This window comes from Bombus pascuorum, chromosome 7, assembly GCF_905332965.1.
Source record: "Bombus pascuorum chromosome 7, iyBomPasc1.1, whole genome shotgun sequence".
Lineage (NCBI taxonomy): Eukaryota > Metazoa > Arthropoda > Insecta > Hymenoptera > Apidae > Bombus > Bombus pascuorum.
Window position 1 is genome coordinate 7,354,791 of NC_083494.1, and position 15,516 is coordinate 7,370,306.

Sequence of the window (15,516 nt, forward strand, 5' to 3'; positions counted from 1 at the left end):
TAAAGAAATATAAACGAGAGAAGATAATGCTTACTCAAAAATTGTACTTGAATATAATTCTACAACAAAGATATACAAATTTCATCCTTTGATACGCAATACATTATACAAGAGCTAGTACGATAGTACAATAGCTCGTACGATTAGTAACATTATTTAAAACAATTGTATAAATAATCGACCGATATTGATAAATCGCGTATTTAATTGTAAAAATAAATTTACATTACATATAATTTTCTTTATTCCCAGTGGTCGATAGAAACGGATAGTTCGAAATTTGTTGAAAATTGCGCGTGGTGTGCAGTTTAATAAAAAACCTTCTCAACGAATCACTCGGTGTCGAAGACTAAAATCTATGTATTTTCAACAAACAAATTAAAACAAACTGCTAACTAATTAAAGATATGATTAACTACGAGGACTAACTAACTAATGAAATGACAGCGAGTGATTGACGAAAAAATACTACTGATGTTCGAAAAGCGACTAACTTATACCTAAAAGCGACCAACCCTTAGTCACTTCGTTGCGGTCTAATCGTGGCAAGATATGTCCTTGGAGCAGGGATGAAGGAGCTGACCGCTGGTAAACGGCGCAGCTGCTTGGCAACAGGATGATCCCGCTAGGTCAAGACTCGACACTACGAAGTACCAAGAACCGTTAGGCTCGGAACTGAGCATCTGGATTCCAGAAGATCCTTTGGGATACGGCTTTATGATACTTCGCTAGCATGGAAACGAACAATGACCGGCCTCTAACGAACTTTTCACAAAGTGCCGAATGTAGGTTTATTGCAAAAAAACATTGTATTCCCGATCAGATTTAAATATTTATAACCTACTGAATTAATTATTATTAAAATAAATTTATCAAAGTTTTCGCGTACTTCTATGTGGTAATATATGTACGTATATATATATAAATTTAGTGCGTATGTTTAGTGTGCGTATATACATACATCTGTGTATGTAGGCATGTATACCCACGCATTAAATATACATACAGAAAGAACAAGTCGAACTACGCAACCTTCTGAAAGCATCTTTTTCACAGATGAACTTATTGAAGAAGGAAGTTACAATAGTACGAAGATTGATAATTTTTCGACGAAAATTGAATGACTCTTTAATTTTGTTGCGTATTCCATTTTCCATCGCGAATAATCGAATTAATTATCAACATTATATGTTAGGGTTATATTATATATTAATTACTAATATTATGTTAATTAGCAATTTCATATTATTAATATCCAAAAACGGTGGTGTACAAAAAAATTTAACCAATATAGAAATAATAATGTATGTGTGTGTATGTGTGTGTGTAGTATTATTTACAATTGCAATAAAATTCTGAGTAATATGAAATAGTGTTGCGTGTGTGTATCTATTCGAAATTTCTAATATACAACGTAATTAAGTGACCGAAAATATATAGACGACTCACGGTGAAGTACCCTAGACATAGTGAAAGTCTCGGCCTCGCCACATGACTCGAAACCAGATGAGGCAGTCTCAATATGTATCATGTTACCTACTTACATTTAATCTCAATGTTAAGGTAAGTAAATAGCATTCCAATATCTTTCTACGCAATAGGAGAAAATTAAAAAGAAAGTATTGAGATGAAAAGCAAAAGAAAGAATAATCTTACATATGACCATTACAGAAATGTTTGATAAATAAGATCAAAATATTTGTAAAATTATCCACACACAATGTAGACAAAAATTTTTATTTCATTTTCTTATATCGAGAAAGCGAATACTGTAACACGAGAAACTATATCTGCAGAAGAACGTCTGATAACTATGCTTAAATATTTAGTTACCGAATGAAGTTACGAAGCTTACAAATTTTCCTGCACTATATCGTTATAGTTCTTATATCAAATATTTCCAGAAACCTAGTGAATAATACAAATTTTTAAAAGGAAACTATATTATTAATGATTTCTTAAAGAATTTTTTATTTACATGTTTTACCAAATTTCTTTAATTATGGGATTTAAATTCTATTAAAACAAATATCTCTTAGTTCAGCTTTAACGTTTAATATAAATATTATACCTATATGCATATATGAATATATGTATATTTTTTTATACTCGAAAATTTTCACAAAATTGTAAAATACGTGATGGAGATCACTCCGATTTTTAAAATGACAGGTCATACTCAAAAAAATTTGCTATGTAGGCCGCATGTGTGTAGGACATACTAAACAATTTTCATTCAATTTACCTAATTTTGCATAATATATAATATCATTGATAAGTTTCTCTGCTATTATTCTTTGTTGCTCGTTTAATTCTCTAAGGTCACAGGCAATCTTTTTTCCAGTAATATCAAAAATATCTTCTCGGACGTGTGTATTAGGTATTGCATCCTTTGAAATTTTATGAGCAAGTTCAACCGGTTGACTTTTCTTATCTTTGCACTTCCTTTTTCGTTTGAATACATTTCTTGTCATTGAAGAAGTTGTTGATAAAGAAGAACTTAATCTAGTTGATACTTCCGGAGATGAAGATGTCATATTTCCTTCTGTATCGACATCGTCTTCTTCCTGAAATAGATAAGGATATGTGCATACATACATTTCTTCATTTTTTAGGCTTACGATTAGAGCAGAAATGACAATCGATTCCAGGCACAGGTTGAAGGGAGCGAAATTATAGCCCCGGGCCTTGTCTCCTTAGGGACTTCGCTATTCGAGAAAAATGCATTTTATTCTACGAGTACAACGGGCGAATTATGTTAAGAAATATTTAAAAAATAACAACTATGTCATAAAATTGTACACCAAGAAATTTAAATATAATTGGTTACAATATAAATTTTATATCACACTTACGTAAATTTATTTCATTTTAAGTCCTCTCCCCCATCTTTTTCTATTAAAGAAATCGATATACTTAGGCCTCAAAAACATTAATCTAGCCTTAATCGATTCTCACTCCTTATGATAAACTAATGAATGTATTATAGCAATTGATATATAATAAACATATGTAAAACTAGCTAGTAGTTTATATCATATCACAAAAATTATAAAGGAACATCTATTATTATTGTACCAGAAACCATCAATGCAAAGTATGAACTTGTAATGATTCATGTAGATAAAGACGAAAGAATTTTACAGAATACAAAATTTATCAAAAGTTCGCTAACAAAATGAAATTTATTACAATACCCAAAGAAAGAAATTTTATCTTATCATGTACATTTGTGGGTGTTCAAGCTCCTTCATGAGTAAAGGAGAAAGCAAATTTTAACAAGACATAAAATATTTAATTATGAGCTTAAAATTAGTAGGGCTCACTGTAAAGGAAACGCATTTGATGGCTTCAGTGTTTGATATTTTTAATCCTCTAATACAGAGGAACAAAGGTATTGACACAAATTAGCTTTTCTTGTGAAACCCTTTCACAGCTTCTAAAACTACGTGACTCTATTTAATTTTTTTATAAAATATAACTTTCTAGGATTTAAAATTGTTAAGATATCAATCCCAGTTTTTAGAACTATCATGTATAATATTTATTTTGAATAACTGTTACGAGAAACAAATTATTGTTTCGGTTATGGTTTCTATGTCGCTCCTAGATTAATTTCTTTAGTTCTAATAATCGGTTCCAAAATATTTATGAAGTCGATTTTTGTATCGATTTTTTAATAATTAATATCATATGTTTCATATGATATTTTAATTTTAAAGTCAAAAGTTATGTGTATATTTTACAAAAAGAATTGTGTATATTTTATACATAAATTTACAGAAAATTTTGTAGGAAAAGCTGATCTGTGCAAATACTTTTGTTCATTATTATATGTACTGACATTTAACATGTGAATGCCACTGTAATAATTAACAACCTACTGCTTATTAAACAATGTTTAAAGCGGCATGCATAAAATAAATATCTTATTACTCATTAATATCTGCACAAATTAGTTGATTTGTAGTAATATTATGCACCTTTTACCGAATTGAATACGTTCATTATGCACGATACGCATATTCGAATCGGATGAGCACATACTTTTAGATTATGTATAGCATCGACTTAAATGTGTCAAATGAACTAAAAATCTCGAAATTACGAAGAAATTTTCATAATAATTCATATTAAACACGTATATGAAGTGTTGTATGGAAATTTTTTGTTAGCATACAGCATTGTACGAAATGAAAATTGGATCCACAATGAACGTGTTATCAGTAGCATATTATAATTAAATACTACAATATAATTAAATTAAAATATAATTAAGTTACTAAAATATAATATTATTCACACAAAATTGTCTACTCGCATTAAGTATCATATCTTAGATATCACTGTAATGTCTATAGTTTTATCAGTTTAGAAAAAACTTCTTTATCTAAACTATTCGTTTTTTTATTTTATGATATAATAATATTTTATTTTACATAACTGTATTGATCACAAAAAAAACTTAAATCATTGCAAACCCATCTAACTATAATTTTATTAAATTGCATCCTGTCAAAAGTAAACATGTGTTCGGATGCATTCGAACGATAGTGTATGTATATATATTTGTCCTCCCTTATATGAAGATAACGTAAATACACATTCAGAGGAATAGAAAAATTTATAAAAGTGTTGATACTCTTACAACGAACAGCATGAATTTTAAATTTTTCTTCGCGCGAAGTACGAGAAAATTTCAAAAATGATTTTAATAATGACGGAGCCGTAAATTTGAAAAAGAGAATAATGTTTATACGGATTAGATTAATTAAATATTGTGTATAAATATATAAATAAAATAACTGAGCAAATAATAATTAACTTTTATTTAAAAGATATTAAAAAGTAATTACTTACCATATTATCATCGCATTCAGTTTTCAAATTAATACTAACATCACTAAGGTTTTCTGTATCTCTCCCTGGATCACAATCTGTTATAAAACTTAAAATATCGAAGTACCAGAGGCTTGGTATATATACATTTTTTGTTGATCTCGACTGTTTGACTTTTTTCAATTCTCTTCTAAAACTGCACCGCAAATTGTGTATTTTTTTATTAACGAAATCTTTATCTGACGAAGGATTTATTTCTTTACATTTTTCGATCAAAACATCTATTGCATCATTTCTTAAATTTCTGTCCACATATGATTTTGACCTTATGTCCCACAAACAAGGAAGACTCTTATATAATGCAATAAATTCTGTCCAGAATGTGTGATTTTCTATTGCACTCATATCTTCTTACAGAGGTTGCTACTAGAAGTTACAGATGTTTTAAGTTTTAACCACGGCGTCGCGGCCTTACTTCCGTGCTACTCTCGTATAGAAGCTGAGATCTGTCTCGAGGTAAATTCCCGTCTCCCGTCCGCGGCAGACTCATAGCGATTGCCTCAACGATATGTCATGCAACCTGATACATCACTACACACGCTACATGCGGCGAGGCAAGTCTCTACTTGAGACGCGGCACTGGCTGCGGTGAACGTGGCAACACCGCCTCTTGCAAGCATCGATAGTTCAACTCTCAATGCTTAGAAGTCTTATAGTGCAGTTTATTGACAGATTGTGTAATTAATGTTTTTCTAAAAAAATTCAACTAAATATACACAATATTTTTTAAATAATCACATATAAATAATACACACACAAATACTATAAACACAACATATAAAAGTAATATATATATAAGCATTTTAGTTTTTGTAAATATTGTATTCATATTTTTTTGTGGTTCTTAGGAAGATTCGATGTTGCGACGCTTGTATTTAAATTATTTATGTATATTGATTCTGAGTAAATATAAGTATAAAACAAACTTAAACTACTCTTACAATGTTAAAGTACAGTAATGATATAACTACAGGTATAAAAAATGGATAAAGAAGCACATCAGATAGTAGGAACATAAAAAGAACAACATTACTAATACTAATTGTAAACACAAAAGTTTAATGAATACATAAATAAAAATGAGTAAACATAACTCAATAGAAAACAATGAGAACAACAATGATAATAATCAGAAGACTTCTGAAATCAATTATAACACTAAAGTATATTATGTTACATTATATTAGTAATTAATAAACATAGGTAACAGTATTACGTAGCTTTTTCATATTAAAATCTTATAAATTAATGATACCACGATATTACTCTAGTTCTAAGGGAAATCACTATAGCATTTCAAATTGAAATATTATGATGTATAATTGTTATTTCTCAAAAAATTAAGAGATTTTGCTGTTTAAAATTAAGAAAATAAGATTCAAAGATATGAGAAAGTTATACTTTTTAATGGTATATTTGAAAATATTTTACTAAGATTCTATAAGCAAACTTATAAAGAATTATAAAAAGTACCTCCTACTTTTCTTAATTTCCAAGCTTAATTTTCAATGCATATATCACTATAAAGAAAAGATTTTAAAAAATATAAGCAGTGAGTCATTTAATCCTATGTGAGTATTTAGTTCATACGTATTTCAAAGGTAAACTTCAAGATAAACAAATTCACGTATGATATACTTGCAAATGGTGATATACAGTCATCTACAAAAATTATCATATACTTTACAAAAGAACTACTTTTATTTTAATAAAATATATATGGTATTGTATAATAATATATTTATTTTTAGTGTATAAAACAATAATAAAATAGTTCTTAGTTATCCTGGCATACGCATTAGTCCCCAGTGAAATTTTATAGTATTTTATTTTGATAAGAATAATCTTTCTATAGAATATAGAAAAACTTTTATGGTTAATAGTAAATCTCATTATGTAAAGTTTTGAGAACTTTATAGAATTCAACAGTAGAGAAATTCATTGCAGAATACTACAGCAAAAGAATTAAAATAAAATATATCGAATAACTATTGGACAATTTTGACCTTAAATTGGACGAAATAATGTTATCAAAAAGAACAGTAATAAACATCAGCCAACTGACATAAATAGGAAACAAACCTGCACTGTGTTACACACACTATTGCACATTCTGTCGCACTGTATTATAATTGTTTCATTATATTATTTTTTATTGCTATTTTCTATGATAATATATATATATATATATTACTAACATTACTATAAATAAATATTTCATAAAATCGCGGGAAGTCATACTGATTAGGTTATGTTTACATTAAGGCCGGACTCTCACCGTTGCCAGATTTATATACAATGCAGTTGAGATTATTAGAACTGTGATGCAGAGAACGTTACAATCAATGCTCTACAGTGGCCCAAAGGAAGTCACCGTAAAGATAATTATCATCGCCCGTGGAAGACATCGAGACTGCGAAAAATGTTTAACAAAGAATTAAATATCATAATTTATTATTAAAAACACAGTATTGAAAACAATTAAAATAGTAAGAACTTAAAATATGAATAATAATAAAGATTAAATAATAAATGATACAACTAGAATTCTAATATAAAAATAAAATTATTATCTAGATTTTGTTTCAGAAATATAAGAGAATAAATATTCATAATTTTTATAATAACTGATCATTTTTACTTTTTGATTAATAATAATTAAAACACAGAACATTGAAGTGCAATAAAACATAATTCAAAAGATCGTTCGAAGCAAGTTAATTGTAACATTGAAAAAAGATATTTAAAAAAATAATATATACGTATATAAAAAGGAAAATATATTTATTTGCATGACATATTCGTTTTAGAAACAACTGAATATCGAAACATTCCATCAAATCGAGCTAAATGCTCTCCTATTGAAATCAAATAACGAATATCTATAAAATAAAATAATAAATATTAAAATAATGTATTGTCCGAATACATTGTTATTTAAGTAATATTATTTAAGATAAAGATACAAATCAAATAACAACTAAAATAAACATATTAGTCGATAGACTATACTTGCAATAAACGTATCATAAACATAATCTACGGACATCTCTCTTGTTATACATATGATACTATCTTAAACACTTAAGTTTAACATTCATATTTCATTTGTTAAAGGTTGCAAATGGAATACAGTCTGAGAGCTCTAAATTACATTACTTTTTATATTATTTTTTATAAATATTTGAAAATACTTCCAACTTCTAACAAATCAAAATTCCTTACTTAAACTGAGGAAACCCCCATACTTGATAACGCCATATTTGCAAGCAACATTAACAAATTGTGAATTAATGAATAGCTTGTACCTAATTATTGTCAGTAAAGTTGTTAAAATTCTGAAGATATATGCAATTGCTAGAATGTGCATAATAATGATATCAAATGGAAAAATGATATAAAATATTATTTGAATGATATTTCCAATTTTCGACTTCGACTTGTGAGAAAAATTATGCCACAAAAACAACTCGGAACCCGCGCGCACGATAACTTAGAAAATGGCAACATTGTAACATGAATGGTAACTACATAACTGTGGGGAATAAAGACCACACACAGCACAGCAAGCTTAGCAACGCGCATGTTCAGAAAGACATGCGGCAAGCGCATAAAACGAAATGTACGAATTGGCGTCTAACATTGATACCGAGCAGACGTATGAGAAAACAACTGGTGATAATCTTGAATGAAGACCAATTGTAAGTTTAATATTATATGGAAGTAAAGTCTTATTCCCTGCTGTAAGAAGAACAAAACACCGTTCCTATATCATGAACGATACGTCCGCCATCTGTGAGCTGTTGCTAGAAATAGGATTTTACTTTCGGACAAGAACTCAAAGCGGTTTGAGTCACCGCTACAGGACTTTTCTCACATTACAATCGCTCATTTTCTCACCACATCTTCTTTCCACGCCTTTTTCTGCATGCTCGATGCTCGATAGTGCTCAATAGCGGCATTTCTGTAGAGTAACCAATGTTTGTTTTTATTTTTATTATTATTATTGTTAGATTTCATTATTAATCTTTGTACACGAAACAAATTTTTGGTACTAGCTACCAACAACTCCGGTGTACTTTTGCAATGAAGTTTTTAAAATGAATTGGAAAAGAAAGATTTTGTTTTGACTACCTTATTACAACACTGCGGTGGACAATACAAGAAAGTTTATCTTCATATTAGGAGTCTTGGAAAATGGCAAAATGAGCTATATGTACACCTATTATTATAATCCAATATCGACACGCACCATTTATGAATTATTGCTAGAACTAGAGTGTTATATAGACAATAACATAAAAGGAGTTTTGCTGTCAGAGTTCACTGTGGCGCATGTTGTTTGCCTGGAAAGTAACTACATCACAGACAAGGATGGTACCTTTGGTACTAAAACGTAACACCGACGAAATGTCCTTAGTAAATAATACTTCTGATGATAGGTACCTCGTCAGTGGTACCACAGACGAGTGTACAAGATTTGCTCTATGCTTGTACATCGTTTATGCTAGTTTATAATCTGTTACGATAGGTCCATCTTATCTGTGGTGTTAGATCCTGCACCGTTAAGTATATATATATATTTCGTTCGTGCCTCGTAACATTTGACATAGATAAGGCAAATAGTTTTGTCTGGTGTTACGTCCCGGAATTGAACCGGCGCAGAATTATCTTGCGCCGATTTCCTCACGGACGTTACGAGTTTGCAATCTTTTAACCACAGAGGGCACAAACCATACATTTAGCCAGTTATACGGCAGGACGCCTGTACACCGATCTTTTAACTCGAACACACCGGTAATTGCCTAATACTAGGTGCCAATCATGGCTTAGCATCACCTAAAATTTATATTGTATGCTGAATCGTCTATGCAGAAATCCTGGAGGACAGAGAGACTCTGGCGTGCATTGAACGGCAATAGTTCCCACGGAATGGGAGCAGACAATACCGCGTGGATTTCTGATGTAGGGGTCATCTGAAGCAATTCTATTTTCTCTGTGACAGACACGACGATGCGAATGTCTCTAATTATCCTGGACAGCACAACGATTCTCAGAGGGTAGCGATTTGCTGCAGCGGGTTCGTACAACTTGCGAAAAATCATTTAAATTTAAATTATAGTTGATCTATTTATATATTGAATTTTTATGGATTTCGTTTAGAAATTATTATCGCATTGTAGTTGATTTATATAGAAAACCAAGACAATCGTGACACAATCGTGATCATTCATAATGTTTATTAAAATATTGCAAAATAAATTAACACATAGGATAAGATTTAATACATTGATATGTAGTTGATTCTAGTACTAAGTTTCAAGTAAATTGTATGCGAAAACATGATAAATCATAAAATTAATTTCAAACAATACCTCCTTTAATATCTCCTTTAATTTACAAAAATGTTTTCGTTAGAAAATTGGGTACATATTAAAAATTGATTTCTAATACTCAAGTAATAGAAATAATCTTTTGAATTTAAAAAATTGTTTAAGAAGTTTAAAATTCCGTGAAAATGAGTAGAAGAAAATAGTATTATTAAATTAATTGTTTCAAAAATGTCAGGAAATATCAACAGTCCGAACGCATAAAAATGAAAAACATTAAGAATATAGGTAGTAGGTTTTGCACGAAATCATCATTTCAATAATTGTATCATATGTAATACAGTTCAAGGACTACAATTGAGTATATACATATTACAGTAGTATAGAAGTATAGAATTCTATACTTTATGCGCAAAATATTTTTTTCTATACCTTATTTGTAATTTTATAAAACAATTTAGTTTCAATTCAAACCACTATTATACCAAATCGACAACGTCGCATGCGATAAGAAAATTGTATAGGAGTCAAGTGATCCCCAAAACGTGAAAACGAAGAAGCATTGAATGTCATCTCTATTCTGTACCTTTTGTCAACGATGTCAACAGTGATTAAGAGTACTCCTATCATTTGTTGATCACTAGGTCGGTTGCAACATTGTCTAGTTCCACATTCTTCCGCTTCTCTGGCGCTGTAATTTATTTCAATACTGAATCGATAATGTTGCATGTGACACGAAAATGGTAAGGAAGTCAAGTTACTTTCATAAGAACAAAAAAGGCATAAGATATATCCATCTCATCTGTGACGTTATTTTTAATGTATCTAACGTAGCCTAAAGCCAATTTTTAAAAAATGCTTGTTCTTCATAAATTTCTACATATAATATAATTTACATACTTTGTTCGAGTGGAATAAAAATTACTTAGAAAATATATTTAACATTTTTTTTTTAAATAATACAAAGTAGTGTGTATAATTATGATGTATCATTAAATTGTAATACACCATCATACTTGATGTACACATGTTTTTCAAAATCAAATGAAACTTAACCAAAAATAGCAGTTATCGATTGATTATTAGAACATGATGGTAATCAGGAGCAACTTCACGATGGTGTGCTGTCTAAGAAATGGCGGATTGTTTTTACTCGAGGAAGTTGTAAAAATTTGAGCGTGAGACATGTGGGTGTTGTGACGATTCACGAGCAAGTAGTCGATTAAACACTTCTATCGGCATGAGTGACCGCTTTTGGGAACCTTTAGCCGAAGTGTACATCGCAAAACAAGCTGAGTCTACTGACCCTGATCATTACATTTATTGTCTTTGCAGCAGAGTATTTATTCGGTAAATGCAGCTGCAACAGTATAACTCGTTTATACTATCGAACATCACAGTTTCATTTTCATATCCTGTACCCCATACCGCCTTTATTCAATTCTTCAAAAATTAAAAATAGTACCATTTTATCGATCAGTGGTGTGACACATGACCTAACCTTGACACCCACTCGAATGAGCTAGGTCACAATGTATTTTTTGAAAAAGTAATAATTATTTTCCTTTGTTCAACTATACATAATAGAAATGAGATAATGTTGTTTTCTTAAAAAATAGAGTTGTATAGAAGTTAACAGTCATCGAAAGTATTTTTTTGTTTTTCTGTTTGATTCTGTGAAATATCGAAAATAAACAATTCGTATACCACGTGGGAATTACTTTCTACTTATTAAGCACTGAGATATTGTATCATGTTGAACATCTAATTTATATAATAAAAACTATGTAAATTGATTTTTACCATTTTTTATAAGATAAATATAATTGAAGAATAATATAATAACATATATGTTGCTTTGAACTTACATGAGGTGAATTTTTGTTTACTTTTAGACACCCAGAAGTTTATACTGCCCTTGCTCTAGAAGATGCTAGTAAAGATGAAGATATTGAGAGCGATTGTGTTGGAGAAATGTTAGACCTCCATAAAAGGTCTATTATAGAAACACAATCCATAGAGAAGCACGATGTAAGAATGTTTTTTGTTTTCTATTGGTTATTTTCAGTTAATTTGGTAACATTGGTATCTGTATTAGATTTCGATATAGCATTTGAACAAAAACATATTTTTCTTCCTTAAAATTAGGAAGAACCAGTGAGCTGTTACTGCAGTGCATCACACACAGACAACAATTATTCCACAGATGAACATGACTCTGTTCGTGATTCGGCTCATCGTCCTACTGCACATTCCCTCACGCAAAAATTGGGCCTGCACCAGTCGGATTCAGGTGCAGACCTATCAGAATATCATGATCAACATGAGGCTAAAAGCATACAAAATCTATTGGCATCTTATGGGAAAACTTTTCAAAATACAGAGACTGAACTGGAAGATGAATTTGACAAAGTGAATATAATTGCACAGCACCAAGAAGATAAAGATGTAGAATTTGAATGTAAAATAACAAACATTCACTCATCAGATCATCTTGCAGATAACATTGAAATTTTAAGTTATGATCCATCCATTTGTAATGAAAAGGAACTTCATATAGAAAATCCATCATGTATTTTAGAAGACAAAGATTTTGAGATACATAATATATTTAAAAATGTTTCTTTAAATGATATACAAACTTATAAGGAAGATGTCCAACTTAAGTACAATTGTGACTATAGCTCGTGTGACTATCCATACTATTCTATGTATTCTAAAACTAAGAGTATAATAGATATGGCATGGGAAAAATATTGGTCTAAAAATGGTGAACGTATAATTTGGACAACCTGGATTAGGAAATATGCAGATTATATAAATCCAGAATATTTGCAACAAAATGCTCATTTAATAAGTAATGAAAAGTTAGAAGTGAAAGATACTATTGAAAAATTTTCAGAGCAAAATACATGTTTTCCTAGTCAAGCGCACAGAAATTGTGAACTTGATCGCTCAAATTTTGAGGGAATATTTAGCAAAAGTAGTAATGCTGGTAATAATGAAATAAAAGCAAAAGACACGTGTAGTATTAATTTTTCATTTGATGACATAAGCAAGCAAGAGATAAGTGACAAAGAAGCGGAAGATAATAGAAAGAAATTGACAAATTTTGAAGCATCATTGGAAACTGGAGATGGTTGGAATCCATTAAGTCCTTTTAGTATGGAAGAAAGTTACAACCAGCAATCTAATGCGGAAGACGAAAGACTTTTAACAAGGTGTGATTCTATTAACGAGTCAATAGCAAAAACAAATGCAACATCAGATTCTATGACAAACGTCACAAAGATGACCCTTACTAGTTCTAGTTGTGACTCTATTTCTACAAATTCATCTAGTCTCATCAGTTCTGTAACTAGTTCCATTGAAAGCAATATAACAAACACAAGTTCTGATCAAGATAATGATCAGGAATACACACCAGAAGATACTGATAAGTATTGGCAACATTTATGGAAAGAAAATTTCCAAATAGAGTACCAAAATCATTATAAATTATTTATAGAAAAATATAAAAGGGAGCAATCTGAAATTAGCAATCAAAATTATAGCCAGGAACATAATGATATAGATATGAAAGAGGAAGGAAGTGATGAAAGTATAGACCAAGATTTTACACAAAGGGAAATAGACACATCTAATGAAATTAATATTTCTGAAAGTAAAAGTGCACCTAATAAAAATTTTTCTTCTTCTAAGAAAGATAAGACAAAAAAGAAACGATTAATTATGGAATCAGTGGGAATGCTCATTCAAAATTTAACAGTAGAAGCAAAAGATAATGAAATTGATGCACATAAAAATGAAAAAATTAATGAAATGGAATGTTCACAAGAACATGATCAAACTTCAACTACAGAAAATGAAAATGGTGTAATTATTTCCAATGATACTAGTGGCAACAATAGTATTCAACGTAAATATTCTAATGAAGGAGATGGAGATGAGCCCAATGAAGATAAACCTATAACATTAAAACGGAGGTGCAGTATCATTATTTATGTTTATAATCTGTTAAAATAAGTAATATTTATTTATATACATTTTATTTTAGTCATGAGGCTGATTATGATGACACGGAAGAAGGCCTGGAATCAGTAAAAAAAGCATTTTCATTGATGGGATATACTTTCAACGAAAATTACGAACAATCTAATTTCCAAGGAGAAGTAGTATATAGAAAAAAAAATATTAGGTTACAGAATAGACAATTAAAAATGAAATATTATAAACCCAAGCCAATAAATAAACATATATACTTTGACGATAACGGAGTGGAAATTACTAACACTATAGACAAAGTAAATAATTTTTTTTAAATAAAAACGTAGATATATAAGTATTTTATCTTTAGTGTTTTGTTTTACAGGTGAAGCATTATTTATCATACTGTCCTGTTTTGCCATCAGCAAAAACAGAATTACAACCCTCTGAAAAAGGTTCCTACACAACACAATTGACATCAAGTTCTGATGATGAATGTGATCATAGCCTTAAGTCAAAGTTACAAACAAAACGATTTGTATTTAGTAAACCAAGCACAAGTTCAATAGATTCAGGAGCAGATAAAAAACAATTCGATGATGTTCACGATACCTTAAATGTATTTGATAAACAGGGCAATGTTTTCCAAAGTATCAAAGATGATAATATATACTTTGATCAGGATGAAACAAGCGATTCTACAAAATGTGTACCAGAAAATCAAGTTTTCGAACAAGAGAACTTTGATGTATTAAATGTCAATATGGATATAGATGAAAACTATAGTAACAACGAAATACAAAGTATGAAATTATCAGATGAAGATAGTGTAAAGAAAACGCAAAAGAAAAAACGAAGGAAGCCACCCAAAAGAAATGTAAGCCTGCCAGTAGAAATAGACAATGATAAAACTTTAATGAAATATTGGTTCAAAAGATACCGCCTATTTAGCAAATTTGATGAAGGCATTAAATTGGATCATGGTATGTTCTATGATATTATTTATATGTATAATAATGAAGATTTATTATCTTCAAAAGACTAACAGTGAAATATTTTATAAATTATTCGATAACATGCTTACGAACTTTTCAATTTTTGTAATAAAATACTTTTTTCTATTCTTTTCTTTATAGAAAGTTGGTACTCTGTAACACCAGAAAAAATTGCCGTGCACATAGCTCAAAGATGCAAATGCGATACCGTAATCGATGCATTTTGTGGAGCAGGAGGGAACGCTATTCAATTTGCTTTTACATGTGAAAGAGGTGCGTTCGTTGCGTGTGGGTAATTAGCATAG

General features: G+C 29.9%; 3 protein-coding genes across 9 annotated transcripts in view; 2 read left to right on the plus strand and 1 right to left on the minus strand.

Annotated features, from left to right (window-relative positions):
* On the minus strand, window positions 1–7,321 carry LOC132908820 (uncharacterized). 5 transcript variants are annotated; one of them, XM_060963175.1, is made up of 4 exons: window positions 6,982–7,321; window positions 4,861–5,591; window positions 2,246–2,567; window positions 1–643 (listed from the first exon to the last, which is right to left on the minus strand). In XM_060963175.1, exons 2-4 carry the CDS (start codon window positions 5,242–5,244, stop codon window positions 537–539), a joined length of 813 nt encoding a protein of 270 aa, XP_060819158.1. In that variant the 5' UTR covers window positions 5,245–5,591; window positions 6,982–7,321; the 3' UTR covers window positions 1–536. The 5 variants fall into 5 exon arrangements, with proteins under 5 accessions (XP_060819158.1, XP_060819157.1, XP_060819156.1 ...); XM_060963174.1 differs by having other exon boundaries at window positions 4,861–5,605; XM_060963173.1 differs by having other exon boundaries at window positions 4,861–6,561.
* LOC132908823 (uncharacterized) overlaps window positions 965–15,516 on the plus strand; it is a 26,772-nt gene continuing 12,220 nt past the window's right edge. The window contains exon 1 of the mRNA XM_060963178.1: window positions 965–975. The gene's annotated coding sequence lies outside the window, so the exon portion shown is untranslated. The remainder of the gene's footprint in view (window positions 976–15,516) is intronic.
* Window positions 11,287–15,516, plus strand: part of LOC132908803 (trimethylguanosine synthase) — a 5,416-nt gene continuing 1,186 nt past the window's right edge. The window contains exons 1-6 of one of the 3 annotated variants that reach the window (XM_060963137.1): window positions 11,287–11,579; window positions 12,125–12,260; window positions 12,378–14,215; window positions 14,287–14,533; window positions 14,587–15,199; window positions 15,353–15,484. In XM_060963137.1, the coding sequence (XP_060819120.1) occupies window positions 11,470–11,579; window positions 12,125–12,260; window positions 12,378–14,215; window positions 14,287–14,533; window positions 14,587–15,199; window positions 15,353–15,484 (3,076 nt within the window). In that variant the 5' untranslated portion in view covers window positions 11,287–11,469. The other 2 variants (XM_060963138.1, XM_060963139.1) reach the window with 2 other exon arrangements.